The 24468-nt window shown below is 37.8% G+C and overlaps 4 protein-coding genes across 10 annotated transcripts; all 4 read right to left on the bottom strand.

The window, feature by feature from the left end:
- Positions 1–1687: 1687 nt before the first annotated feature.
- LOC116019764 (importin-5-like) lies at positions 1688–20795 on the bottom strand. Of its 5 annotated transcripts, none has more exons than XM_031260090.1 (18): positions 20485–20795; positions 5161–6395; positions 4879–5082; positions 4687–4791; positions 4525–4590; positions 4276–4440; positions 4098–4175; positions 3794–4021; positions 3649–3718; positions 3447–3574; positions 3307–3363; positions 3045–3227; positions 2869–2961; positions 2620–2781; positions 2485–2551; positions 2279–2415; positions 2116–2207; positions 1688–2042 (listed from the first exon to the last, which is right to left on the bottom strand). In XM_031260090.1, exons 2-18 carry the CDS (start codon positions 6349–6351, stop codon positions 1814–1816), a joined length of 3255 nt encoding a protein of 1084 aa, XP_031115950.1. In that variant the 5' UTR covers positions 6352–6395; positions 20485–20795; the 3' UTR covers positions 1688–1813. The 5 variants fall into 5 exon arrangements, with proteins under 5 accessions (XP_031115950.1, XP_031115951.1, XP_031115953.1 ...); XM_031260091.1 differs by having other exon boundaries at positions 5161–6334; XM_031260093.1 differs by lacking the exon at positions 5161–6395.
- LOC116019762 (importin-5-like) lies at positions 9305–14502 on the bottom strand. Of its 2 annotated transcripts, XM_031260085.1 has the most exons (19): positions 13259–14502; positions 12972–13175; positions 12642–12746; positions 12458–12523; positions 12207–12365; positions 12037–12114; positions 11842–11957; positions 11550–11658; positions 11401–11470; positions 11145–11272; positions 11002–11058; positions 10732–10908; positions 10552–10635; positions 10289–10441; positions 10147–10216; positions 9937–10073; positions 9751–9842; positions 9605–9671; positions 9305–9530 (listed from the first exon to the last, which is right to left on the bottom strand). In XM_031260085.1, the coding sequence occupies exons 1-19, from the start codon at positions 14492–14494 to the stop codon at positions 9360–9362; spliced, it is 3279 nt and encodes a 1092-aa protein (XP_031115945.1). In that variant the 5' UTR covers positions 14495–14502; the 3' UTR covers positions 9305–9359. The 2 variants fall into 2 exon arrangements, 1 of the variants encoding a protein (XP_031115945.1); XR_004098760.1 differs by lacking the exons at positions 9305–9530; positions 9605–9671 and having other exon boundaries at positions 9752–9842; positions 9937–10060.
- On the bottom strand, positions 15403–18422 carry LOC116019766 (importin-5-like). 2 transcript variants are annotated; one of them, XM_031260096.1, is made up of 15 exons: positions 18402–18422; positions 18237–18302; positions 17988–18157; positions 17810–17887; positions 17488–17715; positions 17344–17413; positions 17142–17269; positions 17002–17058; positions 16740–16922; positions 16564–16656; positions 16307–16471; positions 16172–16238; positions 15966–16102; positions 15805–15896; positions 15403–15720 (listed from the first exon to the last, which is right to left on the bottom strand). In XM_031260096.1, the coding sequence occupies exons 3-15, from the start codon at positions 18120–18122 to the stop codon at positions 15540–15542; spliced, it is 1614 nt and encodes a 537-aa protein (XP_031115956.1). In that variant the 5' UTR covers positions 18123–18157; positions 18237–18302; positions 18402–18422; the 3' UTR covers positions 15403–15539. The 2 variants fall into 2 exon arrangements, with proteins under 2 accessions (XP_031115956.1, XP_031115955.1); XM_031260095.1 differs by lacking the exon at positions 18402–18422 and having other exon boundaries at positions 17988–18389.
- Positions 20796–22940: 2145 nt separating the features above from the next.
- LOC116019768 (ethylene-response factor C3-like) lies at positions 22941–23747 on the bottom strand. Its single transcript, XM_031260097.1, has one exon. It carries the CDS (start codon positions 23610–23612, stop codon positions 22983–22985), a length of 630 nt encoding a protein of 209 aa, XP_031115957.1. The 5' UTR covers positions 23613–23747; the 3' UTR covers positions 22941–22982.
- Between the last annotated feature and the right edge of the window lie 721 nt (positions 23748–24468).

Below are 24468 nucleotides of genomic sequence, written 5' to 3'. Positions count from 1 at the left end.
ATCCATTACTATCCAGAAGATTATGAACACGGGCATCACGCAGCTCGTTAATGCAGGCAGTCGTCACATAAGGATCAACATTATCCAACAGCCAAGGGCAGCCCCATACTGGCGTGTCCTTCCCATTACCAACATGACGAGCAACCCCCTCACGCAACACCTCCTGCCCAGAAAGTATGCTCCGCCATATATAACTAGGATTGTTGCCTAGAGTTGCTTCAAGAAAATTCACATTTGGAAAGTATTTAGCTTTTAGAATCCTGCTAACAAGAGATTGAGGGTTAACCAGTAATCGCCAGCCTTGTTTCGCAAGTAAAGCAATATTGAACTCATGAATCTTTTTGAAACCAATACCGCCACTAGATTTCGGAGTTGCCAACCTGGACCAACTTAGCCAATGCAAACCTCTCGCAGCTCCTTTACCCTTGTTCCACCAGAACCTATTCATCATTTTCTCAATGGAGTCACACACACCAATAGGGAGGAGGAAGACCGACATTGTGAAAATAGGCATTGATTGACCAACAGACTTTAGTAACACTTCCTTCCCAGCCTTGTTTAAAAACTGTTTCTGCCAAGAGTTTATTCGGTCCCTCATTCTTTGCTCAACATATCTAAAAACTGCAGTCTTATTGCGACCTATAAACGATGGGAGTCCCAGATAACGCCCAAAGTCTACAGATTGACGCACACCCAAAACACTTGCTACATGTTTGCACATATTCTGCTCAGTATTAGCACTGAAAGTGATGCTTGATTTATCATAATTAACCAACTGGCCTGAGGCACTGCTATAGAGATCCAAACAACTCTTGATTTCATGAACCTCACTATCAGTTGCTCGAAAAAACAACAGACTATCGTCGGCGAAGAAAAGATGTGACACCGAGGGTGCCCCCCGAGCCACTCTTATGCCGTGAATTTTCCCGCTAGCCTCCTGCTGCTGTAGAATCAAGGACAGACCCTCAGCACATATGATAAATATATAAGGTGACAACGGGTCCCCTTGTCTAACTCACTTGTATCTTTTGTGTTGAACACGAGTCAAACTATTGACTGCCGGAGAAGGCGACCAAACTGGTCGCCTTCTCCGGTCGACGGAGATTGCGACCAGTTTGGTCGCAATCTCCAGTCGACGGAGAAGCCATCTCCGTGGACTGGAGATGGCAACCCATCTCCAGTCGATGGAGATGGCACTGGTCGCCATCTCGACTGGAGATGGCGACTCTCCAGTCGACGGAGAAACCTTCTTCGTCGACTGGAGATGGTGATCAACTGGTCGCCACCTCCAGTCGACGGAGATGGCTTCTCCGTCGATGGGAGATTGCCAATCTCCGTCGACCGGACTTCTTTGGCAGCGACCGTCTAATTTTGATCTAAGTGCTAAGGTTTGATGGAGTTTAGCCGGAGGTTCGCCGTAGGGTCACCGGAAACCTAATTGACCTGCAATCACAAGTCACCAACAGGTCAGTGGATTTAATTGCTCCAAAATAGAATGCTTATGGATTTAATTGCAACCTTCAAATGTTCAAGGGCCTAATTGACTCATTAGCAAAAATTTGAGGTTGTATTTGACCATTTTCCCTATAATTATTTTACTTAAAGATCACGTCTTGCTAACACCCTAGTTTTTTTTTGTTTTTTTTTTTTTGGCAAGCTATTATATTACATTAGAGGAGTGAAAGTTTTGATGGTTGTGAGAAAAAAAAAAAAAAGGGAAAAATTTACTGATTTGATCTAACTGTTTATCATGTACAAGGTATACTAGGCAAGTGTTTTCTCTGCTATACATCCATACAACTATACAAGAATCCTATGACAAGATGCCCTGCAACATGCCCTGCATATATGGAGGTAATGTTCCATTTATGTCCACAAAGTTAGCCTCTGTTATTTTCTTACCCAACATCTTCAGCTGTAGAATCATCTTGTCCAGGATTTCTGGTGTTGCTAAATGTTTCCCAGCCCACACAATCTCAGTCAAAACTACAATGATTCTGGAAATGTAACCATCATAAGGACCAGTAATCTTAGTCTCTGGCCTGAAGAAAAATAATGAAACAAATCATTAGCATTAGCCAAAATTGATGAATCAACCCAAACAGTACTACTCACTGGTCAATCATGGAACAAAGCAGACTGTGGGCAGCTTTGGCTTCATCCAAATTACATCTTAACGGCAAATTCAGTAGCCAAAGCCATGTATGCTGCATAGTGCATAAACAAACATTAGCACTGTACTACATGGATGGAAAATCAAGAATGGAAAAAAGAGTACCATGTATATGCTAGCGTCTTCAGTAAGCAAGGAACATAGTTTCCCATAAGCGGAAACAGCAGCTTCTTTGGCCATGAGGGGTTCTAGGGTTAAGTTACCAGTCTGAGAAATTATAGCTATCAGACTCATGAGTGCATCTGCAGAAACAGACTAAGGAGTTTATTATAGATTCCAGTTCCCAGTAGAAATGAACGAATCGAGGCTACCTGGGAGATGCGGCTTAAACACTTCTCCACCAAACTCCGCACAAATGGCAATTGCACACGCAGCTATCTGCACAAGGAGAAACTTAACGACCCATCATTTGTATGTGATAACTACAGAAGCGAGTAAGCACAAACCTCTTCCTGGGCTGGATTTGTAGTCTCGCGGCTCTTGCAGGTTTTGAGCAGGAATGGAATGCACATGTCATAGTGTCTGAAAGTTTCTTCTCCGCAGTTCTCAGCAATGTCATGAAAAACACTCAAGCCTAATCTTCTTTCTTTCCTTGCTTTATTATTTTTCTGCAAAAATACACAAAAGAAGCAACATTGCTCATATCCTCAGAGGAATAAAATTAAGTGAATATGCTATGTAGAGAAGTCACATACCCAAAGATGATTTACAAAGGGCAATAGTTCATCCAAGAAAGGCAAGAATGAGGCCTTGAGCCTTTCCGTCAGAGTTCCCAAGCAAATGTGAACCTGATGCAGAATATATAAGAAAACCAACACGAATTTCATACTACTGTTCGATATTTCAATCAGCTTAAAAGGAAGTAACACACTTGTCTGTAAATATTATCCTCATCCTGAACTTCCTCGTCCAGCAGTTCTGCCGTCCTCAAGTTTTTGCTACTGCTTAGTCTCAATTCTCTTACTATTTTCTTGTTTATGCATGCAAAGAGGAGCTTCGATATGCCTTTGACAAATAGTGTTGCCATATCTTTATGTATACAAGTGTGAGGAATCTGGGAATGAAAGAAACGTGACATTAGTATGCATTTTAAGAACACTAAATCACGTTTAGAATGAAAGTAAAAGAAGAACCTGAATGCATTGATTCAATGCCTCCAATATTATCACCCGAAACTTTATGCTTGGTTCCTACAAGAACAGTGCAAGTGGTAACACTAACAGCAGATTTGGCATCTCTAAAGTGATTTCAGAAGCAAGGTGAGGTAGTTTACCTGTAAGGCTTCAATCAAAGTTGACATTATGGTTTCAGATATGGTAATAATCGGAGAATCAGAAAAATCTGGAATAGGAAGCTGGCTTTCCACAGCAATAGCAACTGATTGCAACAGTAATGGCATAGCTACAGAATGTATAGTAGAATGATTAATGTAAAGCTCACATTCCACAATAAGGAGACACCGAAAGAAAGGTTACCTGTTGCTGCAGCTATTCTAACTCGTTCATCGAGTTTAAAATTGACAAGTGGAAGAACAGCATCTACAACCTGCATTAATCATTAAATTCACAGATTACTTTGTTCCTCCAAGGCTCCATTCTATTGTTAAGGATCTTGACAAACCTCCTTAATCCACATATGCAGTCCTCCCTTGATATGAGCAGCAAAACAGCCTATTGTATTACAAGCCAAGAACTTCTCCTTCAAGATAATACTTCTTCGCTTATCATCACTACCAACATCATCTGTCAGGTAATCTGTCTGTTTAGCAGACTGAATCAGCTGAGGCACGGAATCACTCAGGTAAGCAAGAAAGTCCACCCCTAAACATCGGCAGACACCACCCCATGCCTGCACAGATATAAAAATGTGTTCGTTTAGTATAGTCCAAAACCATAGAAAAAATGAATGAAATGTCACAACATACTTGTAGCAAATCACTCCTCACTGTGCCATCTTTTCTAGAGTAAATAGATTCTTGTAACAAGATGAGATCGTTAACAACCTTGCAAGACACAACAACATAAGGCATCATTAGAATTAATAACAAACCAAAAAGGATTAATTCAGCTTATTGGACAAAACAACAACAAAGTCATACTCACATCTTCGACATCAGCATAGAACATACTTTTCCCCACTGCCACCGCAATCACAGCAATGCACTTCAGGGAGTTGGCTACATGCAAGTAATCAGAATTCGCTTTTCCAGTTACTACCGCAAATTTTAGGTAGGGCATTACAATGCCATAGAATGGTCGAAACTCATCCTGCACGTTTACTCAAGGGACAAAGTCACTAGCAAAACTGAAAGATGGATCAGATTAAGTCCTGAAATATATTGTGGGAGATACCATGGCTGATTCAGCTAATGAGCCTAAGGCTCCCAAAGCTGCGTCTTCCAACATTATCTCTCTTTGCTGGATTACAGAAACAAATATAATAAATTAGGAGTGCATAAGATCATTGCTTCTCCCAAAGCTGTTTTACCTAATCAAATTACAAAATTATGATACCTGCAAGAGCATAAGCAGTTTGTTAACTATTTCTTTCATGTACAGTTTTAAGATATCTGAACGACAATTCCGGCTGAAAAGCATCAATGCTGTTGCTCCGTGTGTCTAAATTTAAACAAGTATAAACCGTTGAGTATCCTCAAAACAAAAATGGCCAACCTAACTACTATTAACTGTAACAATTGCAGTCACCTGCAGTCTGGTGTGCTCGAGATCACCAATGGCTTGCAACAAGGCAGGAATGATCTGATGATGATATTGTTCTTGCAAATGGGGACATAAGTAGATTGAGAATTCGCCAATGGTATGGATAGCTGCCCAGCGCACGCGAGGGTGAAGATCAGTAACTAGTTCCATTATCGTTTCCATCGAAACATCCAGGTATTGTATTAACATCTGAAACAAACAAATTGGAGGAGCATGATTAGGCCAAGGGAATCTAAGACAAAAATTGTCACTCCTCTATTTAACTACCTTTGAGCAACCAGGTGTAATTAGGCCAACAGCAGTAACTGCAGCATATCTCTTTCTCCAGTCATCATCTTTAATGTATTCTGCCAGCAAATCAGGAGGATTGCCCACAATTATTTCTCCCCTGAGTGCAATTGCCAGCCTTTTCCAAGCATCCTCTGCATCAAAGGCTAAACTTAGTTTCCCTACTTCTGTGTCATCGTCATCTGCGTATTCCCATGATTCTTCATCATCAACACGCACCAGCAATATGAGGAGCTGTGTGAGAATCTCTTCAATTACGTCACCGGGCAGATTCTGAATCATCCCACAACCCTCTTTTTTATCCTCCGCCATTACCACCAAGAACTGTATGGCTAGTTGCCTGGTCTTGGGCTTCATAAGCTCTACACTGATGATCTCAAGCATGAATTGCACCAAGGACTTAAATTCAGCTACAAAGAACCCGGGTTTTCGTGTGGCTAACGCAATTATTTCTTCAAGAATGTCGGATGTGAGGTAGTCGCGAAAAACGCTGTCCATTAAAACGCTGATCATTTCCGGCAAAAGGTCGTAATAATTGGAGGGTGTAGGCAAGTGCAAAACCATCTTCACGGCCGCCCCGTGGGTTGCGGCTCTCACTCTTTCGTCGTTTCCCTGACTCATTAACTGCAGAAACGCCACGCACAAAAGATTAACAGAGGGGGCGAAAACCTCGCGGCATTTGGGGATCAGTTCCCGGAGCAAGATAACGGTGGCCAATTTTCTTGGCGCGGAAGAAGAAGACAAAGATTCAAATAAAAAAGACAAGAATTCGGGCCATTCATTCTTGGGGAGAAGAATAGCTCCGATTCTTGAAACGCAGGCGCAGTGAATCTCGAGGGCGGGCCGGTTAGTTTCGTTGTGGAGGAGCTTGAGATAGACGGCCTTGATTTCGGCTTGAGGAATGGGGGGGATGGTGGGCCAGGAGGTGGCGAGAAAACGGGCGAGAAGGGTGGAGCAGCGGATTCTGGTTAGGGGGAGACGGCTCGTGTCTAGGATTTTAGCGAACTTGCGACACACTGAGCCTGGGAACTGGTTCACGGCGTCTTTGAAGAAGGAGAGGGCGGGGTCGACGACGGCTTTGTCCTGGGAGAAGAGGTTGTTGATGAGGTCGTAGCAAGGGGTTGGGTCGTCTTCTTCAAAGAGGTTTCTCGTCCTGGATGTAGACGCCATGAAAATGAAAGCTCAAGAACTCGAGATGAACTCCAAGAGAAGTTCTGCAGGCTCCAATGTGTGACTTATGAGACGAAATGAAAGCCTCAATTCATAATGGTGAGAATATATAGGCTTCTGTCTACTTCATGTTTACTTCAATTTTCTGTTATTTTTTTTTAATACTTATCACTATTTTAGTAGCCTCGAGTGCCTGAATTCACAGTTTAACTTCCTCAAATAATCAAAATCCCTAATCATATCTCTAAATTCGGACGATCCGATTCATTAATCTTCTGAACAATATAATATAATGAATATGTTGAAGGCTTTGAAACAATCATCAATTCAACCAAAGTCTGCTTATAATCCGAGATCGCATAGTTCAACATACTGATAGCATCTATGGGAAAACTTAAAAAGCTAAATATATACCTGGACATTTGATACTCTGATCTACATAAAGCAAGCATCATCTGTAGGCTGTGGCAGTGCCTAAACCTTCAAACACTTGCTCATAGAGCTTCTTCTCGCCGACAAAGAGTTAGAGTACCCTAGCGCACAATTTTGCGGCCGCCGGATCTTCATTACTCCACTCTCTGAATATCTCCGATGCTCGATCGGAAGCTTCAATTCTCTATCCCCAGCTTCCGTAAGCTCGCATCCACCGAAGACCTCGGTACACCTCAATACACTCCTGCAGATGTTCTGGAGCTTCCGCTCCGGCGACGACATGAGGTCCATTTCTTTCCTTTTCGTCTCGGAGCATTTTCTCAGGATTTCAATACAATTTAGGCGCTAAACGTATACTACTATTCTCATAACTTATTTTTAAATTTCCATTTTTTTGTTTTTTAACTTTTCAAATTTACTACCTAGTATACTTTATTTAATTTTTTTAAAATTTACTTATGGAGTTTTTTTTTCTTTGTACGATTTTTTTAAAATATACCTTTACATAAAGTATATATTGTCCAAAAGGAGTGCGCAAGTGAGTGGAGTAGTTAATTTGCTTGTAAAATCCTTTACTGCATGAAAGGAATAACCAAGTGATAAAATAATTGGTTGGAAGTGATAAAATGATTACTTTCGTTGAAGAATGATATTGATGGTACGGCCTTAGAGCATCCTTATCAATGGAGTTATTTCGCGATTTTTGAAGAGTTTTTGTAAATGTGATTAGGACTCAATTGGGTAAAATTATTAAAGTTGAAGGCCTAATTAAGTACAAAGAGTCGTTTAGTACTAAATCGAGAAAAATCACTATAATCAATGATTAAATTTGGTATTAACTTTCAAATAGTTGCTAGTTTTATAGTAAAATTAGCCCATGATGTTATTGATATGTTCATTTTTTTAAACTGAATTGATATGTTCATTTTTAATTAATATAAAATGTTCGAAATTCTTTTAATTTTGTAAGATTATTTTTTTTTTTGTAATTTTTTTATCATTCTTCTTTGGACATCCCCCAATATATGCTCTCTAATGTGCAAAATTTATTGTAAAGAGAATGACATTACAAATTTACAAATATAACATTGACAAGTTAGACATATATAATTGAGTAATTGGTTTAATTATTATTCACAGCTGAAGGACGAAAAGACCATTTTATGGATATCAAGAATATAGATAATTAGATATGCCACTTATAAATCAAACAATCATTATTTACAATTGAAAAAAAATCATTGGGAATAGCTAAATACACTATCAACTTCACTGCAGCATTGGGGAAAGCGAGCTTGTTAGAAAGAGCATTGGGGAACTCCTTCATGGCGGCATTGAAGAGGGAATCGGCGGGGCGGCGGACCGCTTCGTCCTCAGAGAAGAGGTTATTGAGGAAGTCGAAGAAAGGGTACGAGTCATCTTCGTCTAAGAGTGTTTTGATTTGGGAGTGAGAAGAAGATGGAGACGCCATTAGAAGAGAAGAACAATCACTGAATGATACACAGAAAGAAAAGAGACAGAATCTATTAATGGCCATTTTAACCGCCAAGAATTTATTTAATTTTTTTTTTAATTTTTAAAACCAATCTGAAAGTATATGTTATTTTTTTTAAGAAAAAATTTATCAATGAAATTTTTTTTTTCTGAGTTCTACTGACTCGGTTACTAGTATCTGTTCTAGCTACTTTCTAGACCACAAGGTCTTTAACTACAAGTTTTTCTCTTTAATTATGCATAAAATACTAAAGTGGTAGTTTTAATTCACCACTAACAAATTTTGTAAATATTAACAAAGCATTTTTAATTTATACCATTTTGTATTAATTAACTGCTAAAGTTGACAGTTCCATTTTTTTGCCATTGTAGCATGGCTAAAATTTTAAAGTTGTTTTAATTTTCAAGTTCACTATATATAATTATATATTACGAAGTATAGAACCTTGTAATAGATTTTTTTTTTTAAATTCTCCATTTATTAATACTTAATAGCATAAATTTTATTTAAAAATATTAAAACAAATAATAACCACTACATCTGTCTGCATATTATATACTATTTCTGTTTTATCTTAAAAGAATAATAATATACGTTGTTAAATAAATTCAAGACTAGTTATAAATTGTTTATATCATAGGGCAATATTATGCACTATTTATGTATTCCTTACAAAAATAATAATCTATATTTATAAATAAAATAAGTACTAATTATAGACTCATTATATAATGTTAGACAATATTCTACTGAAGTACATATCATAACTAGTAGTACATTATATGTGTTCTGTATTATATATATTATGCATGAAGTGCATATCATAACTAGTAGTATATTATGTCTCCTGTATTATATATTATGATAATGTAAACACGACATACAAAATCCTAATTTAATATATTTAACTACATACTAAATAATAAAACGTATTATTGAGTAATTGTATTTATTTTTGAAAGAAGTGTACTAATTTTGAATATTCAAAGAGGTATGAATGATCAATAAGAACACAGATAGGTCATCTTTTGAAGTCTGATTCATGTACAGGGTAGGGTATTCAATTCTACTAAGTGTGTTCTCAGATGAGCTGTATTTCCAAGTAGGAGCGCAATGTGTTCTGCAGACCAGGAGGCAATGCTTTACATATGGCTACAAATTTGTCTCCCAGTTTCTGACTGAACATCCTCAATTGTTCAGTCATCTCAATCTGGGTTTCTTCCGTGGCTAAATTTCCTCCAAACCACAGAACCTAGGGAAAACCATGTTAATACAACAAAAATAATGGAGAAGAGAGTGAAAGCAATGGTGAGATTTTGACCTCACCTCGGCCATAATTGTAATTATTCTGCTAATGTAACTATCTTCAGGACCAGTAACCCTAGTCTCTGGCCTGAAAGTGAAACCAGGATGAGTCAAAAATTGAAGAAACATGTTCCTAATTGGTGAATGAGCCCAGGAAGTGTACTCACATGTCAACCATGGAACAAAGCAGTCCATGGGCAGCTTTGGCTTCCTCAAAATTACATTTCAATGGCAATTGGAAGAGCCACAGGTCTATATTCTGCATATGCATTCAAAAAGTTTATTTTGAATCAATCACAGTATATTAATTGGTTTTTCCAGTTTCGACATCTTGTAATGGATGGCTAGCTTACCTGGTAGGAGTTAATTTCTTCACAAAGGAAGAAACAGAGTTTCCCATAAGCACAAACAGCAGCATCTTTTGCCATGAAGTGTTCTAGGCCACCTTCACTAGGGTGCTGAAATATAGCTTCCAGACTAGAGAATCCATCTGCAGAGTAGTTGCCAGTTCACAGCAGAAAGACATAAATAAAACAAATGAACAGACATACTATTTGAGCTACCTTGAAGATGCTGCTTAAAGGCTTCTCTATCATCAAACTCAGCATATATACCAATTGCACAGGCAGCGATCTGCAGATGGAAAGTAAGTGAAAACGTAACCTTTATTTGTGTGTGACAACTATGGAACGTGTAAACAGAAACCTGTTGAATGTGTGGATTTGTATCATTGCAAGCTTCGAACAGTAATGGAATACATTTTGGATATAGCCTTAAACCATGTTCTCTGCATAGCACTGCAATGTCACTAAAAATGTTCAAGGCCATTCTTCTTTCTTCAGGTGTAGTATCCTTTTGCTGCAAAAACATGACTAAGAAACATTACTCAAATTCTCACAGGAATATGATATGATACTCGCAGCAAGGAAATTTAAGAGTGAAATGCAAGTTGCAAGGATGTGACATACCCACATTCGTTCTACATAAAGAACTGTAGGGATGAGGTTTCGAGCATAGAGCCTTTTTAACAAAATTTGCACACAAATACGAACCTGTTTCAAAATATTTATGAAAAACAAAGAAATTTCATACTAGTGGCCAAAAAATAATTGCAGATAATTCAGCTCAAAAGGAAGTAAAACACTTGCTTCTCTGAAAAACTTTTGCTCCTCCTGAATTTCCTCCTTGACCACTTCAGGCTTCCTAACGTCTAATCTATACTTTGCCATATTTTCCCTTTCCTTTTTCCTGGTGAAGCATGCTGAGAGAACCTTCAATATGGTGTCAATAATTTCTTTCTGATCAGGTGACCAAGTACTAGCAATCTGAAAAAGAATTCGAAAAATATAAGATGCACTAGTATAGTATTTCAAGAACATTAATTAATTAGTGTTTCAAATGAAGGAGAAAGAACCTGCCTGCATGGTTTCATTCAATGCCACCAATGCTTGCACTTGAACTTTTATGGTTGGTGCCTATGAGAAGCAATTTGATGTATACTTTAAAGGAACAAACCAGTTTCATGTCTATTAATAAATTTCAGTTTCAGAAGCAAGCTTACCAATAAGGCTTCACCCAAAGCTGGGATTATCATCTTTGCTAAATCAATGATTGGAGAATCTAAAAATCGTGGAATAGGAAGCTCGTTTTCCACAGCATTAGCAGCTGATCGCAACAGCAATGGCATTACTACAATACCAATACAGTGTTTAAACATAGAATGATTAGACCTTATATAACTAGAGTTTGAACACAGAATGATTAGACCTTATATAAATCTCATAATCTATCTGTGATTAGGAAATAACAAAGCTTACCTGATATTGCAGCTAACCTAACTTTTTCATCAAATTTAAAATTGACGAGTCGAATTACAACATTTAAAACCTGCATTAGTCAATAAATTCATTCACAGATTATTTTTGTTTCTCTGAGACTCCATTCTATAGCCAAGAATATTTACAACCTTGTCAATCCACAAATGCAGTCCTCCTCTGATATGGATAGCAAAGCAGCATATCGTATTACAGGCCCACAACATCTCCTTCAAGATAATGCTTCTTTGCTTCAAATTCCTATCAGAAGATATGTATATTACCAAAAGAATAAAGACAAAGTTTCCAGCCATTAGAGCATATGAAAAAGTTGGAAAAACATATTTCAACATTTTTTATACAGACAAATACTAAACCTGACACACCATGTTCTAAACATCACATGCAAAACATTTAAATTTAACATTAAGAAAAAGTTCCAACCCTAAATTATTCTTTAGGTGATCTTCCAGTCTAGCGGACGCAATCAACAGAGGCATAGAAGCTTTCAGGTAAGGACGGAAGTCCTCCCCTAAAGATATGCATATTTTCCCCCATGCCTGCAGACATAGTCATATGTAAGAGTGGGGTGGTTCAGTGCAGACCAAGACCAAATAAAATATTGCATTATTAACATACTTGGAGCAAATAACATTTCACTTGACCATGACCATCCATTTTAGCACGCTTATGTTCTGAGAGAAGAACGCTAAAAATCTTGCAAGACATAACATTAGGGACAATAGGATCTCATTAGCATAGCATGAATAACCAAAAGGATTAATTTAGCTTACAGGAAACACAGTCACCTTTTCAACATCAGTAGAGAATACAACTTTTCCCACCGCCATTCCAATCGAAGTGATGCACTCTAGGGTTTTGGCAACTAGCATGCAATTGGAAGTTTCTTTTATTAATATAACTTTTAGGTAGGGCATAACCATGGGATAGAATGGTTGGAAATCATCCTGCATATTCACACAATCAATGAGACTAGTTACTGGCTAAGTTTTAGCAGGTCACAACAATCCTTAATTGTGAAATAAATTGTGGAAGTTACCTTGGTTGAATCAGCTAATGAGGCTAACCCACTCAAAGCTGTTTCTTTCAATAATGTCTTTCCTGCCTGGACTAGAAAACAAATGTGTGGTTAAGTTTTAACAATTCAAATTACAAATGGATGACAATTTAAAAAGCTGCGTCTCTAACCAATATATGTGCATAAGCAATTGAATGCCACATACCTGCAGGAACATAAGCAATTTGGTAATAATTTTTTTCATGTATGGTTTCAATATGTTTGAACAGCAATTCTTGCAGAAATTTGACATTGTCCATGCTGCATATATCTAAATAAAAAAGGAAGGTAACAATATAAATTAATTATTACTTGCACAGGATTTAATAGGAAAAAGAAAGCTAATATTTGCAAATCAACACAGACTGAAATAGCAAATTTTCTGTGTTAGAAGCTAAACACACAAATGCATCCTGAAAACGCAAATCAACACAGAGAACCCATGAACCTTAATGCTTTAAAACAACAAATTTAGTGAGAGCGAAATCACAATTACCTGCACTCTGGGGTTGCCAAAATCATCCATGCCTTGTAATAAAGCAGGAATAACTTGTTCATGACACTGTTCTTGAAAATAGGTAGTCAGGTACTTTGAGAATTCAGAAATTGCATAGATAGTTGCCCAGCGCACGCGAGGATGCTGATCACGAACTAGTGCCATTTTTTTTTCCACAGATTCTTCCAGGTATTGTACTAACATCTGATTTAAAAAGCACACCAATAAATTAAATGAGCCATGAACTTAACTAACAAGGGAATCTAATCTAAGTAATAAGAGGTTACCTCTGAGCACCCTGATGCAACTAAGCCAAGGGACACTACTGCAGCATAGCGCTTTTTCCAATCAGCATCTTTAAAGAAACCTGGGAGCAAATCAGGAGAATTGCGCACAACTACATCTCCACCCAGGACTATCGCCAGTCTGCTCAAAGCATCCTCAGCATAACAGCACATAGTCATTTTGCCTGCATCCCTATCATAAACATCTGCTTCGTTCCAAGAAACATCGTCATCCTCAACGCACATCAGCATTTGAAGCAACTGTGTGAGCAACTTTTCAATTACATTACCGGGCAGACTCTGAATCATTCTCTTACCTCCATCTCTGCCCTCACCCACTGTGATGAAGAAGTTAACTGCTAGTTGCCTCATCTTTTCGTTCGAATTAGTATGGCTAGCCATCTTAAGCATTGCCTCTGCCAATTTTGTCATATGAACAAGTGTGAAGAACATTAGTTTTGCTTTGGCCAAGATAGTCATTGCATCAAGGGCCTTACATGCAAGATCTTGATCATAAACAGCACCCCCCAATACGCTGATCATTCTGGGCAACAGACCATAATATTGCTCATAATTTGAAGGAGTAGCTAAGTGCAAAATAAACTTGGCTGCGGCACCAACAGTGGCGATTCTGGCTCTGTTATCTTCACAGCCCTCATCCATTAACCGCTGAAACCCTAAACTTATAGGATCGGCATAGGGACTAAAAGTATTAGGGCATTCTGGAATTAGTTCGTACAGCAAAACAACAGAGGCCAATCTTGTAAGCGTTGAGTTCGGAGAAGATAACCATTCCAACATCAATACCAGCAATTCCGGCCAATCTTCCTTGGGAAAAAGCCGAGCGGCGATGCTTGAAACACAGGTGCAGTGAATCTTGAGGACCTCCCATTCCTCCTCATCCTGGAGGAGCTGGAGAAAGAAGTCCTTGAGTCTTTGATTGATCATCTGGTGGAGGAAGGGCGATTTTAGGGCAAGAAAACGGGAGAAGAGAGTAGAACAGCGCATTCTGGTTTCGGAATTAGGGCTAATGTTGATGGCTAAGGCGAGCTTGTTAGAAAGAGCATTCGGATACTCGTCCATGGCGGCTTCGTAGAGGGAACCGGCGGGGTCGCTGAGGGATTCGTCCTCTGAGAAGAGATGATCGACGAAGTCGAAGAATCCGTCTCGGTTATCTTCTCGCAATAGTTCTCTGATTTGGGTGAGAGTTGGACTCTGTTCAGAAGTAGACGGATCCATGAGAAAGAATTAGCGGACGTTCTTGGAGCAATGGAGTAATGACACACAAAAATGAGGAGAGATTGAATGTGGGTTTTGGCGGGAGGTTAAATATGTAAGCACATAATCCACATTTTATTTAAGCATCTTTTATATATATATATATATATGGCAATAAATGTAAACCAACTAACCTCAGCCCATAGCTTTATCTTCTTGATTGTTTGTGTCATTCGTGTTGAATAGGGGACAGGAATTCATCGGGTTAATGTAAAATCACCTTGAACAAAATAGTGTTTCTCTTCTCACTTTTCTCAGTACTCTATAGATGGTATATGAGTCACCGAGGGTGAGAGGACTAAGAGTCTATATATATATATATATATATATATATATATATATACCTATGACTAGGAGTCTATATATATACCTATCCCATTAATGTAGGTAACTAATTAGTAATTACCGACTAAAAATTAATAATTAGTCAACCTAAATAATTTGAACCACATAAAGGATTTTAATCTATTTAAAAAATCGGAACAATTACACAAAATTTGTTAATTTAGAGATCTAATTGCATATTTGCTTTTAAGTTTAATGATCCAATAGCATTATGATGTGTAATTCAATGTCTTATTTCAACAGTATTCCTTTATTTTTTGACTTTTTAAATTTACTATTCTTTATTTAACTTTTTAAATTTAGTTAATTTTCTTTTGTATGATTTTTTTTTTTTAAATAACCACAACATAACATTTACAAAAGAGTGTATACTCTTCCAAAAAGGGTAATTAAGTAAGTATAATATAATTATCTTACTTAAAGATCACGTTTTGCTAACACCCCATTTTTTTGTTTTTTTTGCAGGCTATTATATTAGATTAGAGGAGTGAAAGTTTTGCTGGTTGTGAGAAAAGAAAAGGAAGTAAGGGCAAAATTTAGTGATTTGATCTAACTGTTTATCATGTACATGGTATACTAGGCAAGTGTTTTCTCTGCTATACATCCATACAACTATACAAGAATCCTATGACAAGATGCCCTGCATATAAGTCGATAATGTTCAATCTATGTCCATAGCATTGGTCTCTGTTATTTTCCTACGCAGCATATTCAGCTGTAGACTCATCTTGTCCAGTATATCTGGTGTTGCTAACTGCTGCCCAGCACGCAGAACCTCAGTCAAAACTACAATGATTCTGGGAATGTAAGCATCATTAGGACCAGTAACCTTAGTCTCTGGCCTGAAGAAAATAATGAAACAAATCATTAGCATTAGCCAAAATTGATGAATCAACCCAAACCCAAACCCAAACAGTAATACTCACTCTCCAATCTTGGAACAAAGCAGACCATGGGCAGCTTTGGCTTCATCCAAATTAAATCTTAATGGCAAATACATTAGCCAATGCCCTACATGCTGCATAGTGCATAAACAAACATTAGCACTGTACAACATGGATGAAAAATCAAGAATGGAAAAGAGTACCTTGTATATGCTATCATCTTCAGTAAGCAAGAAACATAGTTTCCCATAAGCAGAAACAGCAGCTTCTTTGGCCATGAGGGATTCTAGGGTTAAGTTACCAGGCTGAGAAATGATAGCTAATAGACTAATGACTGCATCTGCAGAAACAGACTAAGGAGTTTATTATAGATTCCAGTTCCCAGTAGAAATGAACGAATCGAGGCTACCTTGGAGATGCGGTTTAAACACTTCTCCTCCAAAGTCCGCACAAATGCCAATTGCACACGCAGCTATCTGCACAAGGACAAACTTAACGACCCGTCATTTGTATGTGATAACTACAGAAGCGAGTAAGCACAAACCTCTTCCTGGGCTGGATTTGTAGCCTTGCGGTTCTTGCAGGTGTTGAGCAGGAATGGAATGCACATGTCATAGTGTCTGAAAGTTTCTTCTCCACAGTTCTCTGCAATGTCATGAAAAACACTCAAGCCAAATCTTCTTTCTTTCCTTGCTTTATTATCATTTTTCTGCAAAAATACACAAAAGAATTGAAGTAACATTGCTCATATCCTCAGAGGAATAAAATTAAGTGAATATGCTATGCAGAGAAGTCACATACCCAAAGATGATCTACAAAGGGCAATAGTCCATCCAAGAAAGGCAAGAATGAAGGCTTGAGCCTTTCCGTCAGAGTTCCCAAGCAAATGTGAACCTGATGCAGAATATATATGAAAACCAACACAAATTTCATACTAATGTTCGATATTTCAATCAGCTTAATAGGAAGTAACACACTTGTCTGTAAATATTATCCTCATCCTGAACTTCCTCGTCCAGCAGTTCTGCCGTCCTCAAGTTTTGGCGACTGCTTAGTCTCAATTCTCTTACTACTTTCCTGTTTATGCATGCAAAGAGGAGTTTCGATATGCCTTTGACAAATAGTGTTGCCATATCTTTATGTATACAAGTGTGAGGAATCTGGGAATGAAAGAAAAGTGACATTAGTATGCATTTTAAGAACACTAAATCACGTTTAGAATGAAAGTATAAGAAGAACCTGAATGCATTGATTCAATGCCTCCAACATTATCACACGAAACTTTATGGATGGTTCCTACTAGAACAGTGCAAGTGGTAACACTAACAGTAGATTTGGCATCTCTAAAGTGATTTCAGAAGCAAGGTGAGGTAGTTTACCTGTAAGGCTTCAATCAAAGCTGACATTATGGTTTCAGATATGGTAATAATTGGAGAACCAGAAACATCTGGAATAGGAAGCTGGTGTTGCACAGCAACAGCAACTGATTGCAACAGTAATGGCATAGCTACAGAATGCATAGTAGAATGATTAATGTAAAGCTCACAATCCACGATAAGGAGACACCGAAAGAAAGGTTACCTGTTGCTGCAGCTATTCTAACTCGTTCATCGAGTTTAAAATTGACAAGTGGAAGAACAGCATCTACAACCTGCATTAATCATTAAATTCACAGATTACTTTGTTTCTCCGAGGCTCCATCTATTGTTAAGGATCTTGACAAACCTCCTTAATCCACATATGCAGTCCTTCGTTGATATTAGCAGCAAAGCAGGCTATTGTATTACAAGCCAAGAACTTCTCCTTAAAGATAATACTTCTTCGCTTATCATCACTATCAACATCATCTGTCAGGTAATCTGTCCGTTTAGCAGACTGAATCAGCTGAGGCACGGAAACACTCAGGTAAGCAAGAAAGTCCACCCTTAAACATCGGCAGACACCACCCCACGCCTGCACAGATATAAAAATGTGTTCAGGTAAGCAAGAAAGTCCGTTTAGTATAGTCCAAAACCATAGAAAAAATGAATGAAATGTCACAACATACTTGTAGCAAATAACTCCTCACTGTGCCATCTTTTCTAGAGTAATTAGATTCTTGTAACAAGATGAGATCTTTAACAACCTTGCAAGACACAACAACATAGGCATCGTTAGAATTAATAATGAACCAAAAAGGACTAATTCAGCTTATTGGAAAAAAACAACAACAAAATCATACTCACTTCTTCAACATCATCATTTGACATACTTTTCCCCACTGCCAACGCAATCACAGCAATGCACTTCAGGGAGTTGGCTACAAGAAAGTAATCAGAATCCGCTTTTGCAGATACTACCGTAATTTTTAGGTAGCGCATTACGATGCCATAGAATGGTCGAAACTCATCCTGCACTTTTACTCAAGGGACAGAGTCACTAGCAAAACTGAAAGATGGATCAGATTAAGTCCTGAAATAAATTGTGAGAGATACCATGGTTGATTCAGCTAATGAGCCTAAGGCTCCCAAAGCTGCGTCTACCAACATTGTCTCTCTTTGCTGGATTACAGAAACAAAAATAATAAATTAGGAGTGCTTAAGATCATTGCTTCTCCCCCCAAAGCTGTTTTACCTAATCAAATTACAAAATTATGATACCTGCAAGAGTATAAGCAGTTTGTTTATTATTTGTTTCATGTAAGGTTTTAAGATATCTGAACGACAATTCCGGCTGAAAAGCATCAATGCTGTTGCTCCGTGTGTCTAAATTTAAAAAAAAAGTATAAATCATTTAATAAGAGGAAACTGTAACTACTATTAACTATAAGAATTGCAGTTACCTGCAGTCTGGGTTGGTTGAGATCACCAATGGCTTGTAATAAGGCAGGAATGATCTGATGGTGATATCCTTCTTGCAAATGGGGATATAAGTAGATAGAGAATTCGCCAATGGTATGGATAGCTGCCCAGCGCACGCGATGGTGAAGATCAGTAACTAGTTTCATAATATTTTCCATTGAAACATCTAGGAGTTGTATTAACATCTGAAACAAACAAATCAAACCATTAGGCCAAGGGAATGAAAACTGTCATCTTCTAAGACAAAAATTGTCACTACTGTATTTAACTACCTTTGAGCAACCAGATGTAATTAGGCCAACAGCAGTAACTGCAGCATATCTCTTTCTCCAGTCATCATCTTTAATGTATTCTGCCAGCAAATCAGGAGGGTTTCGCAGAATTATTTCTCCCCTCAGTGCATTTGCCAGCCTTCTCCAAGCGTCCTCTGCATAACAGGCTAAACTTACTTTCCCTACTTCTGTGTCACCATCATCTGTGTATTCCCATGATTCGCCATCATTAACACGCACCAGCAATATGAGGAACTGAGTGAGAATCTTTTCAATTACGTCACCGGGCAGATTCTGAATCATCCCACAACCCTCTTTTTTATCCTCTGCCATTACCACCAAGAACTGTATGGCTAGTTGCCTGGTCTTGGGCTTCAAACGCTCTTTACTGATGATCTCAAGCATGGATTGCACCCAGGACTTAATTTCACCTACAAAGAACCCTGGTTTTCGTGTGGCTAACGCAATTATTTCTTCAAGAATGTCGGATGTGAAGTAGCCGTTATATATAGTGTCCATCAACACACTCTTCATTTCCGGCAAAAGGTCGTAATAATTGGAGAGTGTAGGCAAGTGCAAAATCATCTTCACGGCCGCCCCAAGGGCTTCGGCTCTCACTCTTTCATCGTACCCGCTGAGCTGACTCATTAACTGCAGAAACGCCACGCAGAAACGATTAACAGAGGGGGCGAAAATCTCGGGGCATTTGGGGATCAGTTCCCGGAGCAAGATAACGGCGGCCAATTTTCTTGGCGCCGAAGAAGAAGACAAAGATTCGAATAAAAAAGACAAGAATTCGGGCCATTCATTCTTGGGGAGAAGAATAGCTCCGATTCTTGAAACGCAGGCGCAGTGAATCTCGAGGGCAGGCCGGTTAGTTTCGTTGTGGAGGAGCTTGAGAAAGACGGCCTTGATTTCGGCTTGAGGAATGGGGGGGATGGTGGGCCAGGAGGTGGCGAGAAAACGGACGAGAAGGTTGGAGCAGCGGATTCTGGTTAGGGGGAGAGGGCTCATGTCTAGGATTTTAGCGAACATGCGACACACAGAGCCTGGGAACTGGTTCACGGCGTCTTTGAAGAAGGAGAGGGCGGGGTCGACGACGGCTTTGTCATGGGAGAAGAGGTTATTGATGAGGTCGTAGCAAGGGGTTGGGTCATCTTCGTCAAAGAGGTTTCTCGTCCCGGATGTAGACGCCATGAAAAAGAAAGCTCAAGAACTCGAGATGAACTCCAAGAGAAGTTCTGCAGGCTCCAATGTGTGACTTATGAGACGAAATGAAAGCCTCAATTCATAATGGTGGGAATATATAGGCCTCTGTCTACTTCACGTTTACTTCAATTTTCTGTTATTTTTTTAAATACTTACACTATTTTAGTAGCCACGAGTGCCTGAATTCACAGTTAACTTGCTCAAATAATCAAAATCCCTAATCATATCTCTCAATTCGGACGATCCGATCCATTAATATTCTGAACAATATAATATAATGAATATGTTGAAGGCTTTGAAACAATCATCAATTCAACCAAAGTCTGCTTATAATCCGAGATCAAACCCGCATAGTTCAACATACTGATTGCATCTATCGGAAAACTTAAAAAGCTAAATACCTGGACATTTGATAATCTACATAAAGCAAGCATCATCTGTAGGCTGTAGCAGTGCCTAAACCTTCGAACACTTGCTCATAGAGCTTCTTCTCACCGGCGAAGAGTTAGAGTACCCTACCGCACAATTTTGCAGTCGCCGGATCTTCATTACTCCACTCTCTGGATATCTCCGATGCTCGATCGGAAGCTTCAATTCTCTATCCCCAGCTTCCGGAAGCTCGCATCCACCGAAGATCTCCGTACACCTCAATACACTCCTGCAGATGTTCTGGAGCTTCCGCTCCGGCGACATGAGGTCCTTTTCTTTCCTTTTCGTCTCGGAGCATTTTCTCAGGATTTCAATACAATTTAGGCGCTAAACGTATACTACAATTCTCATAACTTATTTTTAAATTTCCATTTTTTATTTTTTAACTTTTCAAATTTACTACCTAGTATACTTTATTTAATTTTTTTAAAATTTACTTATGGAGTTTTTTCTTTTCTTTTTACGGTTTTTTAAAAATAATCTTAACATACCTTTACAAAAAGTATATATTGTCCAAAAGGAATGTGCAAGTGAGTGGAGTAGTTAATTTGCTTGTAAAATCCTTTACTGTACGAAAGGAATAACCAAGTGATAAAACGATTGGTTGGAAGGGATAAAATGATTACTTTCGTTGAAGAATGATATTAACGGCCTTAGAGCATCCTTATCAAATGGAGTTATTTCGAGGTTTTTGAGGAGTTTTTAAGTGTGATTAGGACTCAATTGGGTAAAATCATCAAAGTCGAAGGCCTAATTAAACACAAAAAATCGTTTAGTACTAAATCGAGAAAAATTACTATAGTTAATGACTAAATTTGTTATTAACTTGCAAATAGTTGCTAGTTTTATAGTGAAATTAGCCCATGATGTGATTGATATGTTCTTTTTTTAAAAAACTGAATTGATATATTCATTTATAATTACTATAAAATGTTCGAAATTCTTAATTTTTCAAGGTTATTTTTTGTAATCTTTTATCATTCTTGTTTGGGCATCCCCTAATATATGCTCTCTAATGTGCAAAATTTATTGTAGGGAGAATGACATTACAAATTTACAAAGATAACATTGACAAGTTAGACATATATAATTGAGAAATTGATTTAATTATTTATTCACAACTAAAGGACGAAAAGACCATTTTATGGATCAAGAATATAGATATGCCACTTATAAGTAAAACAATCATACAATTAAAGAATTTCAATATATTTGCAATATTTCTAACACTCCGAAAAAAAAATTAATAATAAAGGACGGAAGTGGGAACTAAAGACAAGCTAAAAAACAACTTTAATTTACAATTTTGTATTTTGCTTAATTTAAAGGAAATCAAATCCTATTCAAACCTGTCTCAAAAAAAAAAAAAAAAAATCCTATTCAAACCGGTCTACATATATAGATGGTTGATGAATGAGTATTACTTCGCAATTATTATAAGCAAATTGCAAAGTATCCCCATATCAATAGATTGGTTCAAGAAGATGGTTCAGTTGAAAGGAGACAGGCAAAACAAAGGGATGTGAAAAAAAAAAAAAGGGATGAGGGTCGAATATGCTCTCCAATTACATTAAAATGTGAAATTAAATCATTAAACTTTAAAAGGTTCTAATGAGATTCTTAACTCAAAAAAATAAAAATGAAGTAATTAGTCCATTTTACCTATTTTTTGTTAGTTATTTACCCGTTAATGTCATGTCATATTTAAAATATTCATTGGAAGGGGATAACCCAAAAAAGCACCCACAGTAGTTAAGAGTACATATTACGCCAAACTGGTAAGCCTAATGCATCATCATATAACAACCCAGTTAAGTGTTCTGGTGGGGATTGAAGGATATGCATTCCTTTTGGAAATTGGGTGACCATTCTGGCCAGTGTCATGTCATATTTTGATATTACATTTTGAATTATATATTTTTTCTTTTTCAATCTTATTTTCATTATTAAAAAATATTAAAATAATGGTCAAATAGATCATTCAATTATAAGTCAAAAGTGCAATTAACTCCCTAATTAAACTAAGAAATGCTCCAATTGGACACTTTATTTCTTCATTTTTTAGCAATTTAACCCATTACTTCTTAAATTTGTGTGATTAGCTTATTTTACAGGTAAAATTATTTTTTTAATAATTAAAAAAATTTGCATATGATTTTAAAATATATGTGGAAGCTAAGCCAATGGGTCACCTAAAGTAACCTGCAAAATAGGGCAAATTGCAATTTTATTTTATTTTATTTTAAAGTTTGAGATTTTTAAAGTTTATAATTTTTTTTTTTCGAGTACTACTGACTCTGTTACAATGTAGTATCTGTTCATAGCTACTTTCTTAACCTATTAGAGCACAAACATAGTTAAAAGTTTAGAATTTAATTACACAATTTAACATAGTTAGAGAGCTTATTAGACGGTAAAAAACAACTAAGAAATTAAACATGAAGAATTGAATTGAAGTTTAATCTTAGGTTCATTCTTCTGATCTGAGAGGCGTAGTAGCTGGGAAATAATGAGAAGAAGGAAGATTAAAGAAGGTAGAGAATTGAATGGAATTGGAAGTTTCTGTGTGAGAGCTGAGTGAAGAAGAAGAAGAAGAAGCAGAAGTCTGAGATAAGAGCTGATCTAAGAGATCAGATCCCAAGTCTTCAAACACAAACACTACATTATTATTTCCTTCACCACAAGATTGCTTATTAACTACAGACGATCCTTTGCTTTTACCTTTCCCACATCTCTTCTTGTGCTTCTCCTTCAACGCCTCCGCCGGAGACGACGGCCCTTCGCCGCCGCAGAACAGCTTGAGTTCTCGAATTGAGGCGCGGACTCTCTCAACCGGAAAATTGAGGCAAGATGAGGGGCCACGCATCAACAGCGCCGCTTGATCGTAAGCCAAAGCCGCCTCCTCCGCACTGCTAAACGTTCCCAGCCAAACCCTAGCTCCGTTCCTCGTCGTGTCCCTTATCTCCGCCGCGTATTTCCCCCATGGCCGCTTCCGAACCCCTATGTAGTGCTTCTCCTTATCATCATCAGAACAAAAGGGCTTAAAAGTCTCTGGTTCTTGTTTCATTCCTCTATGAATTTTTGTGTTCTCAAAAAACATTAAAAAAAAAAAAAAACACGAGGAATCACTATATAAATATATTTTAGCTGCTACGAATGATTACCATGGATCGATCACTTCTGGGTAGAAAATAGAAATATCTTCTGCATTATAGTTTTGTGGGTAGAATTAGAAATCAGGAATAGAGGATTAAATAGGTGGACAAGTGGGAAGATGGGGTTGACAGCTAAGATGGATGCGATGAGATCATTATAGATTTAGTCTGACGTTGTTGCCTATTGGACGCTGGTCGATTGGAAAGGTTTAAGGAAATCCCACCACTCAATTTATGCACACTTGCATTTTTAAAAAGGCTTTACCTTTTTCATTTCATTTCATGTCAACTAAAGATACAACACTATACAATTTCATTTCATGTCAAGTTGTCAACTAAAGATACAACACTCTCCCAAGAATTAGACACAATTAGTGGTACCCAGTTGCACTCCCATATAAAATGAATGAGTTCGAGAACGATATTAACTCTTTGTGCTTCAGTAGATTGAGAAAGTAAGTATTGACTCTTTGCATTGTAACAGAGTCAGTAGTACAAAAAAAAAATATTCTCTTTGAAAACCAAAACTATGCCAACAGACACGTGCAGTCTTGCGAAAATAGATGCAGAGTAGTCTCGCGAAGACAGATGCATGCAGAGCAGTCAAACCGTAACCCTACAAAAATCATCACTTAAGTTCCACTGGTGTGAATGCTCTAAGGAGTATTAAAGACTTGTACGTAAATCATGGAGATCATTGTTACGATGGACCACTATTTAATAAAAGCATGTTAGTATCAAACTTTTATCACTAGCTACGTACACAAAAAGTTATATAGCTAGTAGTGAATGTATAACTTG

This window comes from Ipomoea triloba, chromosome 5, assembly GCF_003576645.1.
Source record: "Ipomoea triloba cultivar NCNSP0323 chromosome 5, ASM357664v1".
Lineage (NCBI taxonomy): Eukaryota > Viridiplantae > Streptophyta > Magnoliopsida > Solanales > Convolvulaceae > Ipomoea > Ipomoea triloba.
Note: the sequence above shows the minus strand (reverse complement) of the source record. Positions and strands in the feature narration are given on the sequence as shown.

Coding starts and splice junctions, on each gene's coding strand:
- LOC116019764 (XM_031260090.1), bottom strand. CDS start 6,351: ATGGCGTCTACATCCAGGACGAGAAACCTCTTTGAAGAAGACGACCCA. Junction 2,208..2,278: donor AAGACGCTAGCATATACATG/GTACTCTTTTTT, acceptor TGCACTATGCAG/CATACATGGCTTTGGCTACT. Junction 2,043..2,115: donor CTTTGTTCCATGATTGACCA/GTGAGTAGTACT, acceptor ATTTTTCTTCAG/GCCAGAGACTAAGATTACTG.
- LOC116019762 (XM_031260085.1), bottom strand. CDS start 14,494: ATGGATCCGTCTACTTCTGAACAGAGTCCAACTCTCACCCAAATCAGA. Junction 12,524..12,641: donor AATTGCTTATGTTCCTGCAG/GTATGTGGCATT, acceptor TTTCTAGTCCAG/GCAGGAAAGACATTATTGAA. Junction 11,958..12,036: donor TGAAATGTTATTTGCTCCAA/GTATGTTAATAA, acceptor CTATGTCTGCAG/GCATGGGGGAAAATATGCAT.
- LOC116019766 (XM_031260096.1), bottom strand. CDS start 18,122: ATGCGCTACCTAAAAATTACGGTAGTATCTGCAAAAGCGGATTCTGAT. Junction 17,888..17,987: donor CAAATGATGATGTTGAAGAA/GTGAGTATGATT, acceptor GTGTCTTGCAAG/GTTGTTAAAGATCTCATCTT. Junction 16,923..17,001: donor CATTGAATCAATGCATTCAG/GTTCTTCTTATA, acceptor TTTCATTCCCAG/ATTCCTCACACTTGTATACA.
- LOC116019768 (XM_031260097.1), bottom strand. CDS start 23,612: ATGTTTTTTGAGAACACAAAAATTCATAGAGGAATGAAACAAGAACCA.